The sequence below is a fragment of the Acanthopagrus latus genome, chromosome 21, assembly GCF_904848185.1.
Source record: "Acanthopagrus latus isolate v.2019 chromosome 21, fAcaLat1.1, whole genome shotgun sequence".
Classification (NCBI taxonomy): domain Eukaryota; kingdom Metazoa; phylum Chordata; class Actinopteri; order Spariformes; family Sparidae; genus Acanthopagrus; species Acanthopagrus latus.
In genome coordinates this window covers 25,800,233-25,818,819 of record NC_051059.1, presented here as the reverse complement: position 1 = coordinate 25,818,819, position 18,587 = coordinate 25,800,233, and the positions used below count along the sequence as shown (strand labels likewise).

General features: G+C 43.1%; 1 protein-coding gene and 1 long non-coding RNA gene across 10 annotated transcripts in view; one reads left to right on the top strand and one right to left on the bottom strand.

The window, feature by feature from the left end:
• LOC119010766 (solute carrier organic anion transporter family member 5A1-like) overlaps positions 1–18,587 on the bottom strand; it is a 47,228-nt gene that overhangs the window by 27,977 nt on the left and 664 nt on the right. For 4 of the 9 annotated variants that reach the window (XM_037083194.1, XM_037083197.1, XM_037083198.1 and 1 more), the window contains 4 exons: positions 15,743–15,861; positions 15,557–15,633; positions 13,853–14,098; positions 12,707–13,690 (listed from right to left, as the gene is read on the bottom strand). In XM_037083194.1, the coding sequence (XP_036939089.1) occupies positions 12,707–13,667 (961 nt within the window). In that variant the 5' untranslated portion in view covers positions 13,668–13,690; positions 13,853–14,098; positions 15,557–15,633; positions 15,743–15,861. Of the gene's footprint in view, positions 1–12,706; positions 13,691–13,852; positions 14,099–15,556; positions 15,634–15,742; positions 15,862–16,380; positions 16,588–17,003; positions 17,888–18,587 lie in introns of those variants that run through there. The other 5 variants (XM_037083191.1, XM_037083192.1, XM_037083193.1 and 2 more) reach the window with 5 other exon arrangements.
• LOC119010777 lies at positions 15,745–16,675 on the top strand. Its single transcript, XR_005072056.1, has 2 exons — positions 15,745–15,950; positions 16,370–16,675. It is a non-coding gene; the product is annotated as an uncharacterized LOC119010777 (long non-coding RNA).

Sequence of the window (18,587 nt, the reverse complement as noted above, 5' to 3'; positions counted from 1 at the left end):
TCCTGATCACTTCCTGGACTGTATCCTTCTTATTATCCTTCTTATGATTTCAGGATGAGGCTCTACTGCATCTAAACTTGTGTGTCAAAGTTATTCAATGATCCAAACTGCCTAACTTTAACCTGTTACGTAAGGCTTTAAATGAAACTAATCCAGCATTAACAGCGGGGTACAAAAGGCCATGTGTGTGGGTCATGTGTGCAGATCATATGATCGAGTAACAAGGGGCCTGCTAGAGGCTGAGAGTACGATTTCTCCAATTAGGGGGAATTAACATCTTAAAGTATTTGGCTGAAGTTGAAAGCGAACACAGAAATTCGGTGGCGTGACAAAAAACTCAAAGCTGGGTTCAGGCGCTGGCCTAGACTGAAGGTTACCTAAAAGTCCTGGGAAACTCACCGGGAGCTCCGGGTTCATGTCAGTAGTAGTTTCAGAGATGTTTCCTGTGCAAGCTAAACAAAATGACAAGTTGCTATTGATGCATGAACAGCCATCAGGGCTCCTCCAACAGTCAGAAACCTAAAGACTTGTCATTTACTGTCATAAATGAGAAATGAAAGCAGCAAAATCGTCACATTTATTCAGCTGGAGCAGCAAATGTTTGATTTTTTGCTAGAAAAGCGCCAAAATAGTCCGCGAAGTGTTAAATAACTTTAAATTATCTATCGATCTGACGATTATTTAAACAATTAATCATTTGCTAAAAAAAGAGAAATTCCCAAGATCACATCTTCAAACTGCATTTGCCCAGATGAAATTCAATTCAAAGTGAAATAAAACAGAGAATCGGTACATTTAAGAAGCTAAAACCAAAGAAAGATGACAAGTTTTACCTCATCACTTCATCAGTTATCCAGTAAAGTTATAAGATATTGTCGAGGGCTTATGATGTATATGCAACATAAATTCAAACCCCCAGACCAGAGGGATAAATCTGGGTGGGAAACGTGAAAGGTGGCTCTACTCCCTCCCTCATTGCCACTACTGAGGTGCCCTTGAGCAAAGGCCATTAACCCCGACGGCTCCACTGGAGCTGCTCGGTGGTCACCAGATCAGACTGTGGTTGTTCTGGGCAGCTTCTACTGTACGTGAACCATCCCTGAATTAATAAATGTTACAAAAAGAAAAATAACAATCCATGGCCATAATGTGATTTTGCCAATATTAAATGATCTGTCCTGATAGATGACAACTGATCAATATGTTTAACTGCCTCAGTGTGAGCGCTGCAGTTAGTCATCTGCAGAGCATCCTCACAGAAACATATTTTCTGAGCCTCCATCACATCTCGCCACTCGACTATTACATCATCTGACTGGGAAAGCCAGAGCCCGGGATGATAAAGCAATGGGATTGAGGACTCGGGCTTTCCACGGGGACCCGTCAGCATCGAGGATAATCCTTTATCTAGCAGGAGAGGAGGGAAAACCCGCAGCTGGCGGGCCGCCGGGTTACGCAACATGATGCCGACCATCGGCCGAGGGTTAAAAGACAAGCGGGCTGCCGCTGTGCAGATGAGCAGGAAACGCTGACATGTGAGGAGCCAGAGAGAAAGACGGAGAGATGGAGGAGGAGCACCAACACTTTCATCACTTTGCACTCATTCATTTGTTGCCCGTTAGAGAGTCCGAGCACGCCGCTGCCCTGTTGGTCAGACTCTCGATGGGAATTAAAGCAGAAGGAAAAAGTGGAAACGTTTGTCATAAATCAAAAGAAATACAGGAGAATTTTGAGGAGAAGGGAGGAAACTGAGAGGAGGCGATAAAAAACAGGAGTTTCCCAGGAACATTGGGAGGGTTTGGCGAGTATGTGTTTGGGTATCTTGGATTATTCATATTTTGGTATTTCTAGCGAACTGAATGTCTGTAACAGCGTTGGGAAAGTCCACGAGCAATTAAAATGTGCATGTGTGAAACTAAAAGACTGACAGAAACAAAAGAACGAGGTCGAGTGAAGTACAAAGAAAAAGAGAGAAGAGGAATGAAGGAGACGGGGAGATGTTGAAGTCGAGGCGGCGGTGTTTGTGCTGATGGAGGGAAATCTTCTTCTGGTATCAAAGCAAACTGATTTTCAGCCTCGCCGGTGTGCATTTTAACCCGTTTACTGAAAGCAGGCCGTGACTCTGATTCCTCCACATCTTTATCCAGTAAATCCACCACAGCCAGAGGCCTGACACGGTCCGATCCTCCAGCGTGAGGCCTCATTTCCTGGAAACTTACATGTACAGTATTTGATCCAGAAATGAAAAATATGAGGGGTTGAAAGAAAACTATTCATCTGTGTCAACAACTGTTGTAAGTCAAAGCCGGTAACCATGACAGTAGAATTAACTGAAGCGGAAATAAACTGTGTGGCAACATTTTAAAAAGATTTATCGGAAAATGAAAATAATTGTCGCAGCTCTAATGATGTGTGACACTTCTGATCAGATCAGAAGGCCGAGGTTAGTCTGACAACCGTGAGCTAGAAACGATTATCGACATAACTGATGTAACTGTTGCTCTTTTGCTCGACGACTCTGGCCGAGCTAACTGTGCTGGGTGACGGCTCGCAGCAACTACAACATGTAGCATCATTCAGATCTCTCGGCTCGCCATTTTCTCCTGGTTTGATGAGCTGCCATTTTTTTTAGAACGTAAGCTCGCCATGCGTATGTTCAAAAACAGCGTGCAAGCCACAAACATCAGGCCAATTAATCTGTAAGGACCTCCCAAATACTGCAGTTCTGCGTGCACTTTTTTCAAAATAAAAGCCCAAACAGCTGGTCCTTATCGATATTGTAAATATCCGACTATTCGATTCCATCTAATAACCAAAACTGAATGTAGGGCCTAATGAACGTCAGTGACCTCGACCTCTGACCTTTCTGATTCTAATCAGTTCATCCTTGAATCCAAGTGAACATTTGTAGCAAATCTGAAGACATTCAAGGCGTTCCTGAGATATCGCCATCACAAGAATGGGACTTTCTTAGTTTTTTCACATTTGCGCCATCGTCATCCAACCTTTAAACAAACTATAAATCAGCCGACCAATTTCTGAAGTGGAGGCTGTGTGTTGATACTTACTGAGACCCTGAAGAAACAAAACATCCTTGACATCGTGTCAAACTGACACAGTGGCCAATTCTAAAGACATAAATGTAAAGTGATCCCTGCAGAATGTCATCCAGAGGACTGAAGTTACACTGTGTGCCTTTTAATACGGTACGCTGCCTGTTATACAACAGGTAGATGCAGCCGAGCAGACTGATCTGGTCAGATCTGGTTTAAAACACATTCTGGACGGTGCTGTGAGTCATGTTATACTGCCGCAAACAGCAGCTCTCACAGTCAGCAGGTAGCCAATTAACTATTATACGTTATTCTTCTTATCTGTGCACACAACTGAGAGGCAACTTTCTAACACAATAATGTGAGGGTAACTGCTGAATATACTGTAATAATACTCTAATGGCTCATTATGCCCTCAGCAGGTGCCTGGTGCTGTCAAGGTGAGGGACCTGAGAGTACAGCGAGGCCTCTCAGGTGTTTCTGCCTCACTGACAGAAGTCACATCTGTGCTAATCTGGAGCTCTACAGCTCTGATTAAATGAAGAAGGTGTTGTTTGCATTTATTTAAAGTACATGTGTAAGAAATGGCCAGAATTCAAATCCAAAACAACAGCAGGCAGCATAACTGCTACCTGATACAGGATGGAGGCGATTTACAGCGGACCTGGGCCAAAACACTTTCGCATAGCATTCTGTAAATTGAGGATTTATTTCAACCAAACCAACAGTGACTGTGGAGAGAAATTAGACTGTTTCCTCCTTTTTATTTTGTTTATGTCGAGTTTGAATGAACTTCGTTTAATGATGAGCTAACAAGGTGATTTAACAGAACTTGGAAGTATTTTTAGGTGTAAATATATTTCCTTTCTTGACATGTTTTGAGTTTAAACTAATTACTTATTAGACAAAGGCGACACACATGGTCCACACAAGCATGAGCTGCAGTCTGAACAATCTTGTTTTCAGCCTAAGTTCTGGTCATATTTTACATATTGTCCCTACAAAACAGTGTCTCAATCCCAGCAAAAGAAACAGTAACAGCTGCTAGCTTGTTTGGGTTTGTACTGCTATCAACCAGGTTGGGGTTAAAATAACTTCACTTAATTTTCAGCATGTAAGTTTCGAGCTCCGAGGTTGCTGTTTACGGTAGACAGAATATTGAAAATGCAATCTTACAACAGTCGACACCCAAGGACCTGCTGGACCAGCGACACACAACAACAACACAGCCATTAAAAAGAGCGACAGCAGCTGTAAATAAGAGGAGACGCTGTGTGAGAGTCACTGCTGCAATCAATGTATAATGTAATTTTGAAATTACTGTTTTTTTTTAAGGGTTTTGAGAGCCGGAGGAAGACCTGAAGCTCAATCAATAACCAGAACAACTTGTGAGCTTTCAATCAATTCAACCTAAACCAAACACATAAATCAGGATTTGAGTTGCCAAGTTTGATTTTAGGTTTCACTCCATCTTTGCTAGCTGACGGACGGTTTTCACTTGTGACATGCATCAATTCAAACAGAACAAAACTGCAGCTGCATTCTGTCAGAGCTGAATGCTGGAGAGGAGCCATGAGACGCTGCGTTGGAGGCAGACAGGCAGACAGACAGACAGACAGACACAGCTGAGGCCGGGCCAGGCCCGGTCCGTGGCCAGATGAAAGAGGGCAGACACAATGAAATGTTACGGGACGACAGCGTTGTCATGGCTACCTGCTGACACAGCACTCTCTTGCTACAACTTCCCAGCGGGCCGCCAGCGCCGACATCGGATCTGTGAACAGGCGTCCTGAATGTTTTTACTTTAGTAATGACCGGCTGCAAAGAGGGGTTTAAATAAAACAATGCTGAAATACAGAACTTCGAAACATTTATGGCTTATTTTCTTACAATATATTCGGCTGAGGGAAAAACAGAACAAGATCTGTTTTCAACTCGCAAACTGATTTGTGAATGTTTCAGTCTGAGTTTTGTGGTTCAGTCGGTTTCTACAGGAATTGAAGTACAGAGATGATAAATCAGCAAAAAAACAAAAACCTCTGTTCTCTTACTGCATCTGCAGCCCAGTGACAGAAAACCAAACCTGACCTGACCTCACCTTGCTTTTAATAAAACACCAACCCGCTGCATGCACTTATATATGCCTGAAACAAAAGGATTTATGACCTGGTGGGTTTTTATTTGAACAAAAATTACACCATTTGGTAAATGGTAGTTGTTGTGAGTGCATACATTACGCTATTAGTGACCCTGGCAGGTGTTTAACCACTGACTGTCTGTGTGAGTGCCTTCGCTTTAACCGTTCAGCTCTGCAGGACACATTTCACTTCATCCACCCAAAGTCCACTGATCAGTTCAGCGCGGAGGGCTTTTATCACACCGGCAGATAAAAGCCCTCGGCGCTGAACTCAGTGGTGTAAAGACGCTTTGACTTGCGTTCAACCCATCTCTGGCGGCGGCTCGATCGATGTTCATGAACACAAACAAGCAGTTTTCCTGATAAACCAAATCTCAGGACATGTCTGAGGTTGTTGTGAGGACTGGGAGAGTGGACGCAAGGATTTGGAGAACATCTGAAGCTCTTCAGGAGAGAAAAAATGTTTAGATATAAACCTCTTTTAATGTCAGTGTCGCCAGTTTACTGTTTTACCAATAAGACTCTATTTTAACACTGTTATGATGATGCACAGTTTGCACACAGGACACATGACCCCTTTAGATTTGAGGGTTTAACCACTCTGATGATGACCTGGTTTCAGAACTCCAAGTTTCCATCCTGATCTTAACTTATCAGAAACTGTTGGTTTGGTGGTCTTTGTCTGCGGCTTCCCATGTCGACAGAACAACCAACCAATCAGCGCTTCTGATGAGAATATGTACATCATGTTAGCTACATACGTTGTTGTAAGTCCAATTAGAGAATTAACAACACTTTAACGGACATTTTTCATGCAAATTAAACTTGGCATGTCACAATCACAACAAAGCAAAAGACAGAAATAGTGTGATCATGGCAGTTGTTGTCCTCATCGTAAAACAACCACAGCTGCTGATGGAAACCCATCCGGCATGGATTTTGTTTACACGTTTTCTTTGCGTTTTGTCCTTTCATACACTCAGAAACAGCATTTCAGTTCACTGGAAACTGACATTTAGGACAATCTCCTTCCAGAAATCCAGAAATACAAAAACTGACACTGAACTACAATGATTGAAAAGAGAAGACAAAAAAGTTGTTCCCAACGTTTTAATGAAAATATTACCCAGCAGGAATCGGACGATAATCATCAGGCTACTCACTTCAAAGTGAGACAACAGTTCAAAACAAAACCCACTACTGACCACTGAGAAAAGAAGAAATAAGAATTCTTCTTCAGTAAACACCTTGCACAATTACCTGTCTGGCAAGGAGGCAATTAAAAGTGACTGAACGTGACAGAAAAGCTCATTTACATCGATGTCTCTGTGAGTGAGATACGCAGACACGTCAGAGTTGACTTTAAACTTAAATACTGTTAAACCCGTCAAACAATTCGAGCCTCGATACTGTTACCTTACAGCGCTATAGAGACAGCTCTGCCAGCTCTGTTGGACAGAACATGGTGTACAAACTCACAAAAACCACACGTCTGAGGTCACATACGCAGCGCTGCTACATGACAAAGCATGCCAAACACGAACCGGCGCTGTTGGGCTCAGTGAGCACCATATTGCGTCTCTGAGCTGGCACATTCAAAATTCAAGTGGCAGCAGTGTGGAGCCAAACAGAGCGTCTCTTATTGGGGTTACAAAGCAATATTGTGCTGAATTATTCTAATGGATGTCTGTTGCGCCTTTGGGCATGATCTCATATGTAGGCTAATGCTAAGCCGGGCCAAAATGGACCAGAGTGTTTGTTCTAGAGCAGACAGAAAGTGTGTTACGCCCGTACAGGCACAAAACAGTGGAGTAAATCCAAAAACTAGTCCAGAATCAGGACCATCGCTGTCTTTACCTTTTATCATTTGTGTTGTATAAGCAGTTTTGAGTAAATATAGACAATCAAGATCATATTTGGTCCATTTTGTCCTTCTTAAACTTCAGTATTGTGTGTTGAACATGTAGTCCCGGCCGCTAAAGACAAAGACGAACTGACACATGTGATGGCAAATGAAACTGTGCTGAAACAAAAAAATAATCATCCACGTCCGTCAAATTAAATGTGGACTATTAAATATTCCTCATTTGATTCCAATGATCGAATCCATCGGTGTTGGAAATGCTTCTTCAAATCCCAGTGAAGAGAAAATAATGAGCCAATGTTTACTGGTTGCACAATTGCAAAAACAGGGTAGAGTTATTGGTTCCAGTCAATTTAAACAAGTTTTCTGTGAGAGCAAACTGGGTATCTTTCAGTTGTGGACAACAGCTTTATAATTTATAATATAACTAATGTGTGCCAGCTGCAGTGCGCTCAGCGTCGCTCACTGATGCTCTTTTGGCTGACTAGGAGCAAAACCCTGCAGTCGGACTGAAACCAGCCGAGTGAAAGCTGTCGACACTATCAAGTGTCACGTGTGGGTGGAACGGTCATCTGTCCACATACTTCTGGCCACGTGTTGGACCAGTTGCATCACCACTAATAGCAGCATTAGAAACCAGAAGTGGCTACAAAGCTCATGTCTTGTTTGTGAATATCAGGAATAAGCACCATCTTTGTCCCCGCTGTGACGTCCTTTGTTTCTAATATTTGAGGACCCAAACAGAATATGCTGCATTGTGTCGCTGCCGGGTCCGGGCCTGCTCCCGGCGGGCACGGCCATCTGACTTTAGATTCACTAGAAAGTTTAAATCTCCTTCTCAGTTGGCCTTTTATCTCCATTAGCAGCTGAGATAAACCAGAGGACACCGCTGATCTGATGAGGGATTACCAGACAAACGCTGCAGATTGATTTAGGTTTGCATTTAGCTCGGCTCGGGCCTGAGCCAGGAATTTCCTCCACCTCTGCTTCAGCGCTTGATCAATCTGTGTTTTAAAAGTGTCTGTAGCGATAAGGCAGTGGGCTGAACGCATACAGCAGAGGTCCATCTCAATGGCATTCCTGCTGAATCCACAGTACAGCTGCAGATTTGCTCAAGACATCGTCCGTCTGGGCGCTCCCATGTTCTGCCACTAGCATAATAACCTAAGTAGGCTAAGTAGCATAAGAGGCCTATCTGTGTACAGTCAGCCCTTTGTGCTCGATTCACGGGCAATATTAGACGCACTGTAGATCCAAACTCAGGAAGTAAAGTCAGAGGAGGTCAAATCTACAAACTAACGCTTCACATGAGGCAGTTTATGTTTCAACTTCAGCAGGTTAGTCGAAGAAGGAGAAGAAGAAGAAGAAGAAGAAGAAAGGAAGTAAATTCAGTCTTTATCACAAGAAACTTATTGATAATAAGATGATAATCCTGACAAATTCACGAAATCTTTCAATGTTAAAGATCCTGAGAAAATATTTCTAGATTCAAAGGTCCATGAAGAAGCTAGAGAAGAAGAAGAAGATAAAGAATAAGAAGAGGAAAAAAGGAAGAAGACAAAGAAGACAGTGCCACAGACTCTCTGGTATCGGGGCCCTAACCTTTTACAAAAACTAAATCTTACCAGTAACAAACTGGCAGAACTATTGGCACTTTGATAAAATATTAACAAAATGAGATTTCTGATCAATAACTATCGATCTGAACAAGTAGAACAGGCTGGTGAGTTCAGATAATGACATCATGTTACTGCAGTGCAGCCTTTAACCAGGAAAAGACGACACATATGTATCTAAGACTATAAATAGTCTCATATTACAGTAACGATATAATCTAGATTATTGCCCAGTCTCATTTGCTGGTCCATGTTCCAGGATCCTGGACTGTGATGGTTTTAAGTAGACGCTGTCCTCATTCCAGAGACCGGAGGAGCTGTCAGCTGCCATTAAACCAACCGACCACAGCAGCATGTTTCTGCAGCCAAGCAGCATTTTACTCCTGCTGACGGGGACACTCTGCTCTGAGCTGCTCGGATCGGCTCTGTGCTGCCGTTGCTGACCGTAAACTGTTAATGCCGGGAAACAAACGTCTTCATTCAGCAGCAACAAAAAGCAACTGAACACCAGAGTTTACTGGTCAAGTGCGTCTCGCCAGACACCTTTTGGTTCTGAGCCAACGTGGCTGGTTCAGCAGACCCACAACCATCTTGCTGCCAAATTTCCTCATGACTGTTTAAGCTTCTTCCAAACTTCTAACGATTAAAAATAAGTTACTGAAATCATTTCTGACAGTCGTCCATATTTCTCGGAGTCCTGCAGGTGACCCCGCACCACCGACAGCCGGCTCCACCGATGATCAAACATTCAACAGCATTTGGCAAATCACGGGGACGACTCTCGCTGTGGTCAGGCTTTAAGAAATAATATTTACGTCCCACAGAAAGATCTTCAATTGAACGATCCGATATCAATATTTAAAATCCTAATATCCTCATATCGATCCAAACTTAACACCTACGATTAATTTCATTTGGCGATTAAATCTCTGTCGGCTCTCCAGTTTTATATTTCATCACTTACGATGCTTTCCAGGTCGTGTGGGTTTGTTTAGGTGTCCACATTCTTTTGGCCATGCAGTGTGCAGTATATGGGGATTATTTTCCTTTTTACATTGAAATTAGGACCAACAGGCTGATTTATTTGACTAAATTGCAGCCAAAAGCGATAGATTTATTAAACTTATCATGTTTTATGCGTTTCAAGCTACAATCTCCAGGGCGTCCAATCACGTTTCACTCTCCAGCCTCCTCACAGGTGACATCGTGCCACCGACCGGCAGCTCTACTGATCAAAGTCTCTCTCTTCTTTCCTCTCTGGTTTTAAAAAGAAGAAAAGAGTTCGGACCAGCACCAAGCAACTATGGGACTTTTCTTCTCCCCAACGACAGGAATGCACATAAGACCTTCCCCTCGTTCCCTCCGTCCTCCCCCCTCCTCCTCTCTTTCATAACCCCAGCTCTCATTTGTTGGTTTAATTAGGCTTTACCTTGTTTGAGTCCACTGGGGCGAGAGCTTGTGGGGAAGCATGTGAAAGGGGAAGGAAGAGGGAGCAGTTCGAAGGTCACATGGTTTGTTAGGCTACAGAAATATCTGGAGAAAGTTTCTGACATGTCGGCCAGTGCGGTGGCTTTCAGTTTCCTGCATGACAGGCTTTCTGCTGATGTTTCGTTGAGCACGGCATGGACACTTACTGAGCAAATTAAAAAGGACCCACCTCAGATGGGCTGCATGCTAACACTTTTAGCTTAGCAGCTAAAGTAAAGATTTCCGCTTTATTAAGGGGGAAAATTACGTATTTTTGAATCAGTTTGGGATCTCTGTGCTTCTGAAACCTGGATTATGCCAGATCAGCTGTATGGAGACAGTTTATGGGTGTTTTTAGGAGGGGGAAGGTGGGTTTTTTTAGGTTTAAATCAAGTCTCCAGCTGCTCCAGTTGTTAAGTGTAATTCTACAACTTCACCCAGCTTTCCACATCAGCAGGGGGGTTGAGGAGATGATGACTGAATTTTCCATTTTGGGTGAACATTTAAACTTTAAACTGCGACGTGACGAGTGTGCTGTTGGACGCTGCAGCTGCATCTTCAACCCGCCACCTGCTGAAACGCACACAGCTGCTGAATGGTGAATGTATGTGCAGTCATACATTGTCCACTCTGCTGACTGAGGCTGACCAGTGTATCTTTGGCCCGCGTACAATGATGTTTTTAACAATAGCGCGCTTTAAACTTTGAGGTAACAGTTTGCGTTTGGCTCATACGACAATGCAAAGCCGGCCGCGTGCACAGCAGCCCCACAAAGAATCGGTTTTCCCCAGTTTGGTGTGGAGGATCCGGACCGGGCTGCACAGAGCATCGCTGCCGGACTTCACTAATGCTCTTGTGACTGAACGGGAGCAAATCCCTGCTGGCAGTTCAACATCTGGTGGAAATCCTTTTCCCCCAAAGACTGGAGGCTGTTACAGGAGCAGATTAATGCTCGTGATGTTAGAGTGACACGCTCAACAAACACATACGGGGGTAATATATCAGTGTCCACATACTTTTGGCCAGGAGTGAGTCACATGTATATTCAAAGGATGTAGTTAGAGTATTTTTTACTCTGAAATAAAAATTGAATAAAATATTGTGAAATTCTCGTTATCAGACTAATTTCTCCTGACGTTCATAATTTATCATTTGCTTAATGTTACTGCGCTAATTAAATATTTGATCGTTTGATATAAATGCCCTGTACCTTGACTCTTAAAGGAAAACTCCACCACAAACCCGGGTTTTAAATAACTCAGACTATATTCACAAACGTTACCAGAGAGTATCTGAGTATCGGTCATTCCTGAAGACAATATTTGAACACTAACCTGCAAAAAGACACCAGGATAAAGTCAAGCCGTTATCCTAATTTGAATATGTAAATGACGGTTGTCAGGGCTTAAAACCAATGATCTGTTAAGCTTCACACATCCAGATGTGATAATCAAACAACAGACCGGCTATCTTCCTCTCAGGGTGGGAAACTCGAACGCTGGGATGACGAGATGTTTTGAGGAAGCTGACAAAATGTTTTCACTGCACCACTTCCCGATTGATCGAACCTTTCTTATCCTATTTTGTAACACGATCAGACTGTTACATTAGCCAAGAGCGCTAACGTAAGTTGTTGGCTGATGGAAGCTAATGGGTTATCAAATATGTTGAGCTCACTTGAAATATGGAACAATGTCCCTTTGTGTTGTCTATTAGGTTGGTGCAAAGATTTACATTTACCTACGTGTATGTACTCGCAACCTGGAGGAAAGATTCTGATGTAATCCAAGTCTCTGATTCATTTGTAAAGATGTTACTCAAACCATGTCTTCACTCCAGTTGCTAAGCTAACAGTGTTAGCATGCATCCTGACTGAAGTGAGCAAACCAGCCCGACTACACATCGAAGATGTGAATAAAGTCTAAATTTAAGATCTTTAGGCTTCCAGAGACTTGAATCACACCAGACAAGCTGCATGGAGACATTTTATTTATCCATTTCCAGTTTTAAAACAAGTCTCCAGCTACTTCGGTTGTTTAGGAGAATGCTCCAACAATGTTTTGCTGTGAAGGTCCAAAAAATGTTTTGTGGACTATAAGACTCCACCATCAGCTCGTGGGGGAGGAGATGATGACTGGAATTATAGTTTTGGGTGAGCTGTCCCTTTAAAACTTAAACCACGTGGCCTGTTTACTGCGCAGAGTAAAATCTGATATGTTTAGCTAACTGTGGCTGAATCCTGCTCCTCTTCTGTTGAGATAACATGAAGAAACAGTTAATTTAGATCTTCTGGACGTTCTGAACACAAGGAACGATTTCTGTCAGCTGTACGATCGTTGTATTTTTGGGGGTGTGTCCTTATTTCTACTGAGGTGTGGAGAGAAGAGACGTTCAGGTGCTGAATGGTACTCAGTGTGAATGTCAACAAACAACACAAAACGCAACAACACAAACTGTGCATCCTTCAAACCAGTCACTGCAGAACTGATGTCACCGATCGGATCACGTTCAATCTGAATGGTTCTGACAATTCAGTGACATCAGCTGGCTGGTTGGCGGCGACTCTTACCTAGATACAGCGAGGCGTTCTCCTTCTTGACGTTGTCGTCCAGGTAGGTGGGACCCAGCGTGTAGATGGGCGTGGATCCCATCCCCACCAGGATCTGAGCAATGACGAACAGCGCCACGTACAGGTTGTGCTCGTTGCCCTCCTGGTCTCTGGGACAGGAAGTGATGTCGACACGGTCCCTGCCGCTGGCGTTGCTGTTCATGCACAGGCCCTCGTTGCCGGACGACGAGTTGACTTCCTGGATCTGGTAGGCCGGCGAGATGAAGTGAGGTAAGGAGAAGAGGGCGGCGCCGACAGCGATAAACACGCCGCCCACCGCCAGCCAGCGAGGCCTCTGGCCCCGCCCACCGAAGTAGCTGATGAAGACGACCACTAGGAGGCTCCCTATGTCGAAACAGCTGACGAGGAGGCCTGATTCGGAGCTCCTCAGGCTGTACCTCTTTTCTATGGTGGTGATGACGCTGCTGAGGTAGCCCGACACCATGAGCGACTGGATGAACGTCAGGTAGCACATGCAGAACAGGAAGCAGCGAGAGTCCTGCAAGATAACGCTCAGGTACTTCCTGCTGGGCAGACGAATCTGAGCTAGCCTGGAAGCGAAAAACCCCGGGGGCTTCCTCCTCGCCATGTTTTTACTCCTACGGATCTCCGTGTTCTCCATGTACGAGCTCGGCCTGTTCAGCGCCGACTTCCCCGGCTTGGGCAGGTAGTTCGTCCTCGTCGGGGACTCTGCCTGGAACGACTCGGTCTTGGCCGGCAGCTGGATGAACTCTGCGCTCTCCTCCGCCGTTATGGACATCCGCACAGAACTGGCCAGCAAGGTCTCCTCCTGAGGCCCTTCTTCATTCAAAATAGGCAAACTCTTAGATTTAAAGTCCGTGCCCGGCTCCTCCTGCTCGCTGGAAAATCCTTCCTCCTTCTGAAGGGACTCTGACAACTCTGCGTCCTCGTGGTCGGCCATTATTTCCAGTCAAACCCACCTTTCTTTAGGAGATAGAAAAATAAGCCAAGCCTACACTGACAGTTCAGGGGCTGCTGCCCATTGCATGTATTATTGATAGGAACATCTACTCCCACAAACACAGTCTGGCACACAAAGAGGCCCAAAAAAAGCAACAATGTCAACCACAGAGACAGTAGACTCACAGCTTCTCTTATCTGCAGCCTCCCGGTCTGTTTATCTTCTCATGCACATTTGCCTTCTGCAACCATCCAATCCGGAGGTGGAGGCCGCTCAGGCCTCCTCAGCTTGACCGGCGGAGCTCCCGGGCCGGGGCTCCCTGCAGATGCACAACATTTCCACTCGATGGCTTCTCTCAGCAGGACGCTGCTGCTCCGCGGCTGGCAGGGATGAAATGAACTTGCAGAGCCCGCGCCGCATCCCTGACAGCCCTGCCAATGGAGATCACAGTTACAATGTCACTTCTTTCGGTACATTAGATGACGGAGCCCCCCATCTCCTCCTAACTCCTCCTCCCCAAGTCAAGGGCATCACCCCCCCGACGTTATCACCGCACCAGCTGTCCTCCCAGCGGGTGAGAGAGGCTGTCATTTAGTGATTATATCTCTGATTAAATCCCTGGAGATGCGTATGAAAAGATACAGACAGGGAAATTTTTTTTAAAAGAGCATAAGTGGAGAAAAGAGAGAAGTCCGGAGGTCTGATGGTGCTGAGCTGCTCGGATAATAACCGCTGCCCAGAAACACCGCAGTGCTCAGCTGCTGTCGGCCGCTGTTTTCAAAACAACTGCGTCAAGCTGCGCAGAGAGCAGCCCGGAAACCGAAACAGCGCACTTCAAAATAAAAGGCGGCAGCGTAGATCTACAAAATCCGTCCACAGGTTGTTCACTATAAAGATGATTAATACTGTGTTAGTAACGTAAATGTGCACTATATAGTTTTAGGACCTACATTTCATACAAAAGAAACACAATTCATACTGTTTACTTTATAAGTGGCGGACCCTGCCATCTTTCTAGCTTCAACCCGTGTTCTGTGACCTTATTTTCATCTGCAAACAGCTTGTTTATTCCCTTACATATATATATAAAAAAAAACAACCCCATCTCATTAATGGCAAAAACATTAAAATGATGAGGGGGAACTCCTCCTACAACACTACATAGCGCCACTTTAATGTATATTTCGCGATGGAGTAAGTGTTTCATTTGAGGTATAAAGATTATTTGAAACTGTCAAACTGGAAGTAGTTTTAACGAGTAGGCGAACGTCTTCAAAGTGTTGGCAACGTCGACTTAACACTATAAAAGCTGAGGAAGAATCGCAGAATTCCATAAATTATCTAGCAAATTTTGACTACTTTCTCTTTAGGGTCATGTAACTTGCATATCTGGCCAAGCTTTTACACATTTCTCAATTAGCACTGACAATTAATGAATTCGGCCCATGTCGCTCACGGTTTAATGTAACACTACATTAAACGAGTGCCAACACCGGTGGCTAACGTTAGCTAGGTAGAACAATTGAGGGAATATTAACATTACAGTTAATCAACGTTTGCCAGTTTTTAATTTGCACGTAGTTAAGCATCGTGTGCGGAGTCGTCCAGTAAGTAGTAAACAAACAAACGAATGCCTTCAGAACATATCTTATGCGTGTTTTACATCGTGTTTGGAAATAATTCAGCAAAATTAGCGTTTTTTTAAATGGAGTTTGGCGTTCGAAGCTGTAACACGACGCATCGACTTGGCCGGGGTTTTACGTTGAAGTACAACCGGAAGTCCTTCTCTGCCTCCCAGCTAGCCACACAGCTAGCAGCTAGCCCGCAGAGATGACACTCACCGATGTATAATAAAACAAATAATAATAGCAACGCTTCGCTCTACTAACCTGACATCATGAAGCGACAACAAGGCCCTGAAACATTCATGTCCGAGCAGCACCACTCTCTCCGAGAGGACGGGCGGCTAAAAGTGGACAAAAAGACACGTTCATGTTAAAAAATCTCACCTGCTAAACTGCGTCTGTTCCAACCGGAAATACTTCAAAATAAAGGCGTGTCGGCTAGGTACCCACGTTGGAAGCAGTGCCTTCATTTATGGGAAGTTTTTTTACTCTTGCACATGTTGGGGAGATGGAAGTAGTATAATACAGCAGGCTATTGATAAGAGCAGAGCCACATGAGGCTGCACAACCTGTATTCACAAACAAACAGGTGCTGTGTGAAGAAACATCATTCTGAAAGAGAGCAGCTCATACAAGCTTCATTCAAGATTTCAAGAAGGTAAGGAACTTTAATAAAGATCTAAACAACATGTATCGAACTGCAACATTCATCTTTATTCACATTCAATAATTGTTATGACCCCCCTAAAATGCAATGTCTACTTACCATTAAGGCAGGTGCTGATTATGAAAATGCAGATCTATTATTTTGTGAATTTTACATTCACATTGACTAACAGCCATTTGCAGTAAACACACATATTTTCTCCATCTTGGCAGGAAAGATTTGCTCTTATATGTAGATTATTAGTTTGTTTACTACTAGTAGCACCGCATGACTATGTCAAAAACCTAAAAATACAATTTCTTATAACACTGTTTTTAATGTGCAGACTTAACTGATCTAACCCTTATTTACTGAAGTCATTCTAATCTTCTGTTTTAATGTAGCATTTGAACTTAATTTTTTCCCCCCAGATTTGTAATACTTCCTATATGTGGCTTTTATTTTTGAATGCGTCGTATTTCCGGTCCTCGCTAAGTGCCGCCACCTTGACGCGGCTGCGGGTCTGGTGGACGTTTGCTGTGTGATGAGGACGCGACGGGCTGGCGGGGCGGAGCTACACACAGAGGAGCGACAGATGATCCCAAATGGAAGAAGAAGAGATGACTTCACTGAAACTTCACTGACTGTCCTGAAAGACAAAAACAGAACAAACATAAAACTATGCTGAGTGCAGTTTTTAGCTATTAAAACAAAACTATTAAAGATTATTAACAGACTGTTTTTGTTGTGATGACCTCAATGCAGGACTTCTACTCTGTGGTATTATTACTTAAATAAAATATCTAAATACTTCACAGGTGACCAACAATCAGACCAAAATGGACATATTTTTAATCACAGAAAAATGTAGAGTATATTAAATTAAATAGCAACTGCAAATGTGGAATGAAAACCAGAGAACACAGTAACAAAAATTCAATATTTGAATATATACTATTTTTTAAGGCTTTAAAAAAAGGAAAAAAAAAATTCTAATGACCCTGATGCAGGACTTCTATTTGTAGCAGAATATTTCTACACTGTGGGGTTGTTATTTCTACTTACCTTGATGGAGTCTGTGGTGCATGTCCTCAATCTTCCCTGTGTTTGAGCTAATTCTTGACTTCATGACGTGTTGAGATTTGGGAGGTTGTTGGTTCTACTGCTAACACCCACAGAAACCACAACACTATTTAAAACCTAAACCTGCACGCAAGCTAATCTGCATCTGTGTCAGCTGCTGCTAGACCTCTACTGTCTGATGATTTTCTCTCTGTCACATTAAATAAGGATTGACCATAATTAGATTAGTTTGTGCTAATCAAAAACTAGCCCCATGACATCTTAGGCTGTTCCTCCATGTCCCAGAATCAGTGAATGATTAGTTACGCAGAAGTTGTTGCACCGACTTTTTAAAAAAAAAAAAATTCATACAATTATTCCATCACTTTTCAAGTGAACAAATGAGCAGCAACATAAAAGTCTCTGAGGAACAATTTGCAAATTTGCTTTTCTCCCAAATTGTTTGATTCATTACTTCCCACATCCCTCCAACTGTAATCCACTAATTAAATACACATGATATATTCCTTTATTAAACCCACAGTGGGGAAATTAAATCTTTGCCACATATACATGCATATTATATGCACTTTATTAATTAATGGGAGCACACACAGGCACTACTCTATTCTATACCAACCAGCAGCAAATAAACAGTAAACATGAAACATACACACTTTGTCTATTGTACTGATTCACACGGCAACAAGCTGAGTCACAGCTGCAGCAGCCGGCCTACCAGTCTGATTACCATGGCAACCAGCATGCCACAACAGTGTGTGTGTGTGTGTGTGTGTGTGTGTGTGTGTGTGTGTGTGTGTGCGTGCGTGTGTGTTTTGCTGAATCACAGGAACAGGAGGCTACAGCATCAGTCTTCATACAGAATCCTATAACAGTAATAAAACATGATACAATAATAAATCTACATCATTCTGTTCTGGTTCAGCAGTGTTTTCATTACAAACTGTGACTGCGGAGACTTCTACAAATAAACAAAGAAGAAATGCAGCTCAAAGTTTTTGACACTGAAACAAAAAGTCAACAGAAAAAAACAAGATGAAGAATAAAAGGTTGATTTGTGTCATTCATTCATCTCGTCTTTGTTTACAGTCTTTAAACTTACAGAATGTATTCTCCTCTTCACCTGTGATCACATGACTACGCTCTCACTGGTGGAGTCACACAGGAAGTAAATCCATCTCTGATTTTACTTCATCGTCGAGCTGTTGATATGTCTATTTATTTATTATCTATATTCATTGTGTTTTATTTATCCTTCTGTATCAGGTTTGTCTGGAGATAAACTATTTCATATCCCTGATGAATAACAAACAGGCTGTTTTTCTGATTGTTTACAGATACAAGGCTCTTCACATTACAGCCACACTACAAACTTATGATGCTCTTACATTACATGATGCACTGCTGTGGATAAAAGTAGTTAAAATGAGCTCAACCACAAACATCTACAGCAGGAAAATGACACATAACCATGAACGCAGCAGTAATATTAATCACCAGATATAAAAACACTTACAGTAACCATTTTACAGCATGGGCTCTTCTACTTTTCACACTTTAAGTACA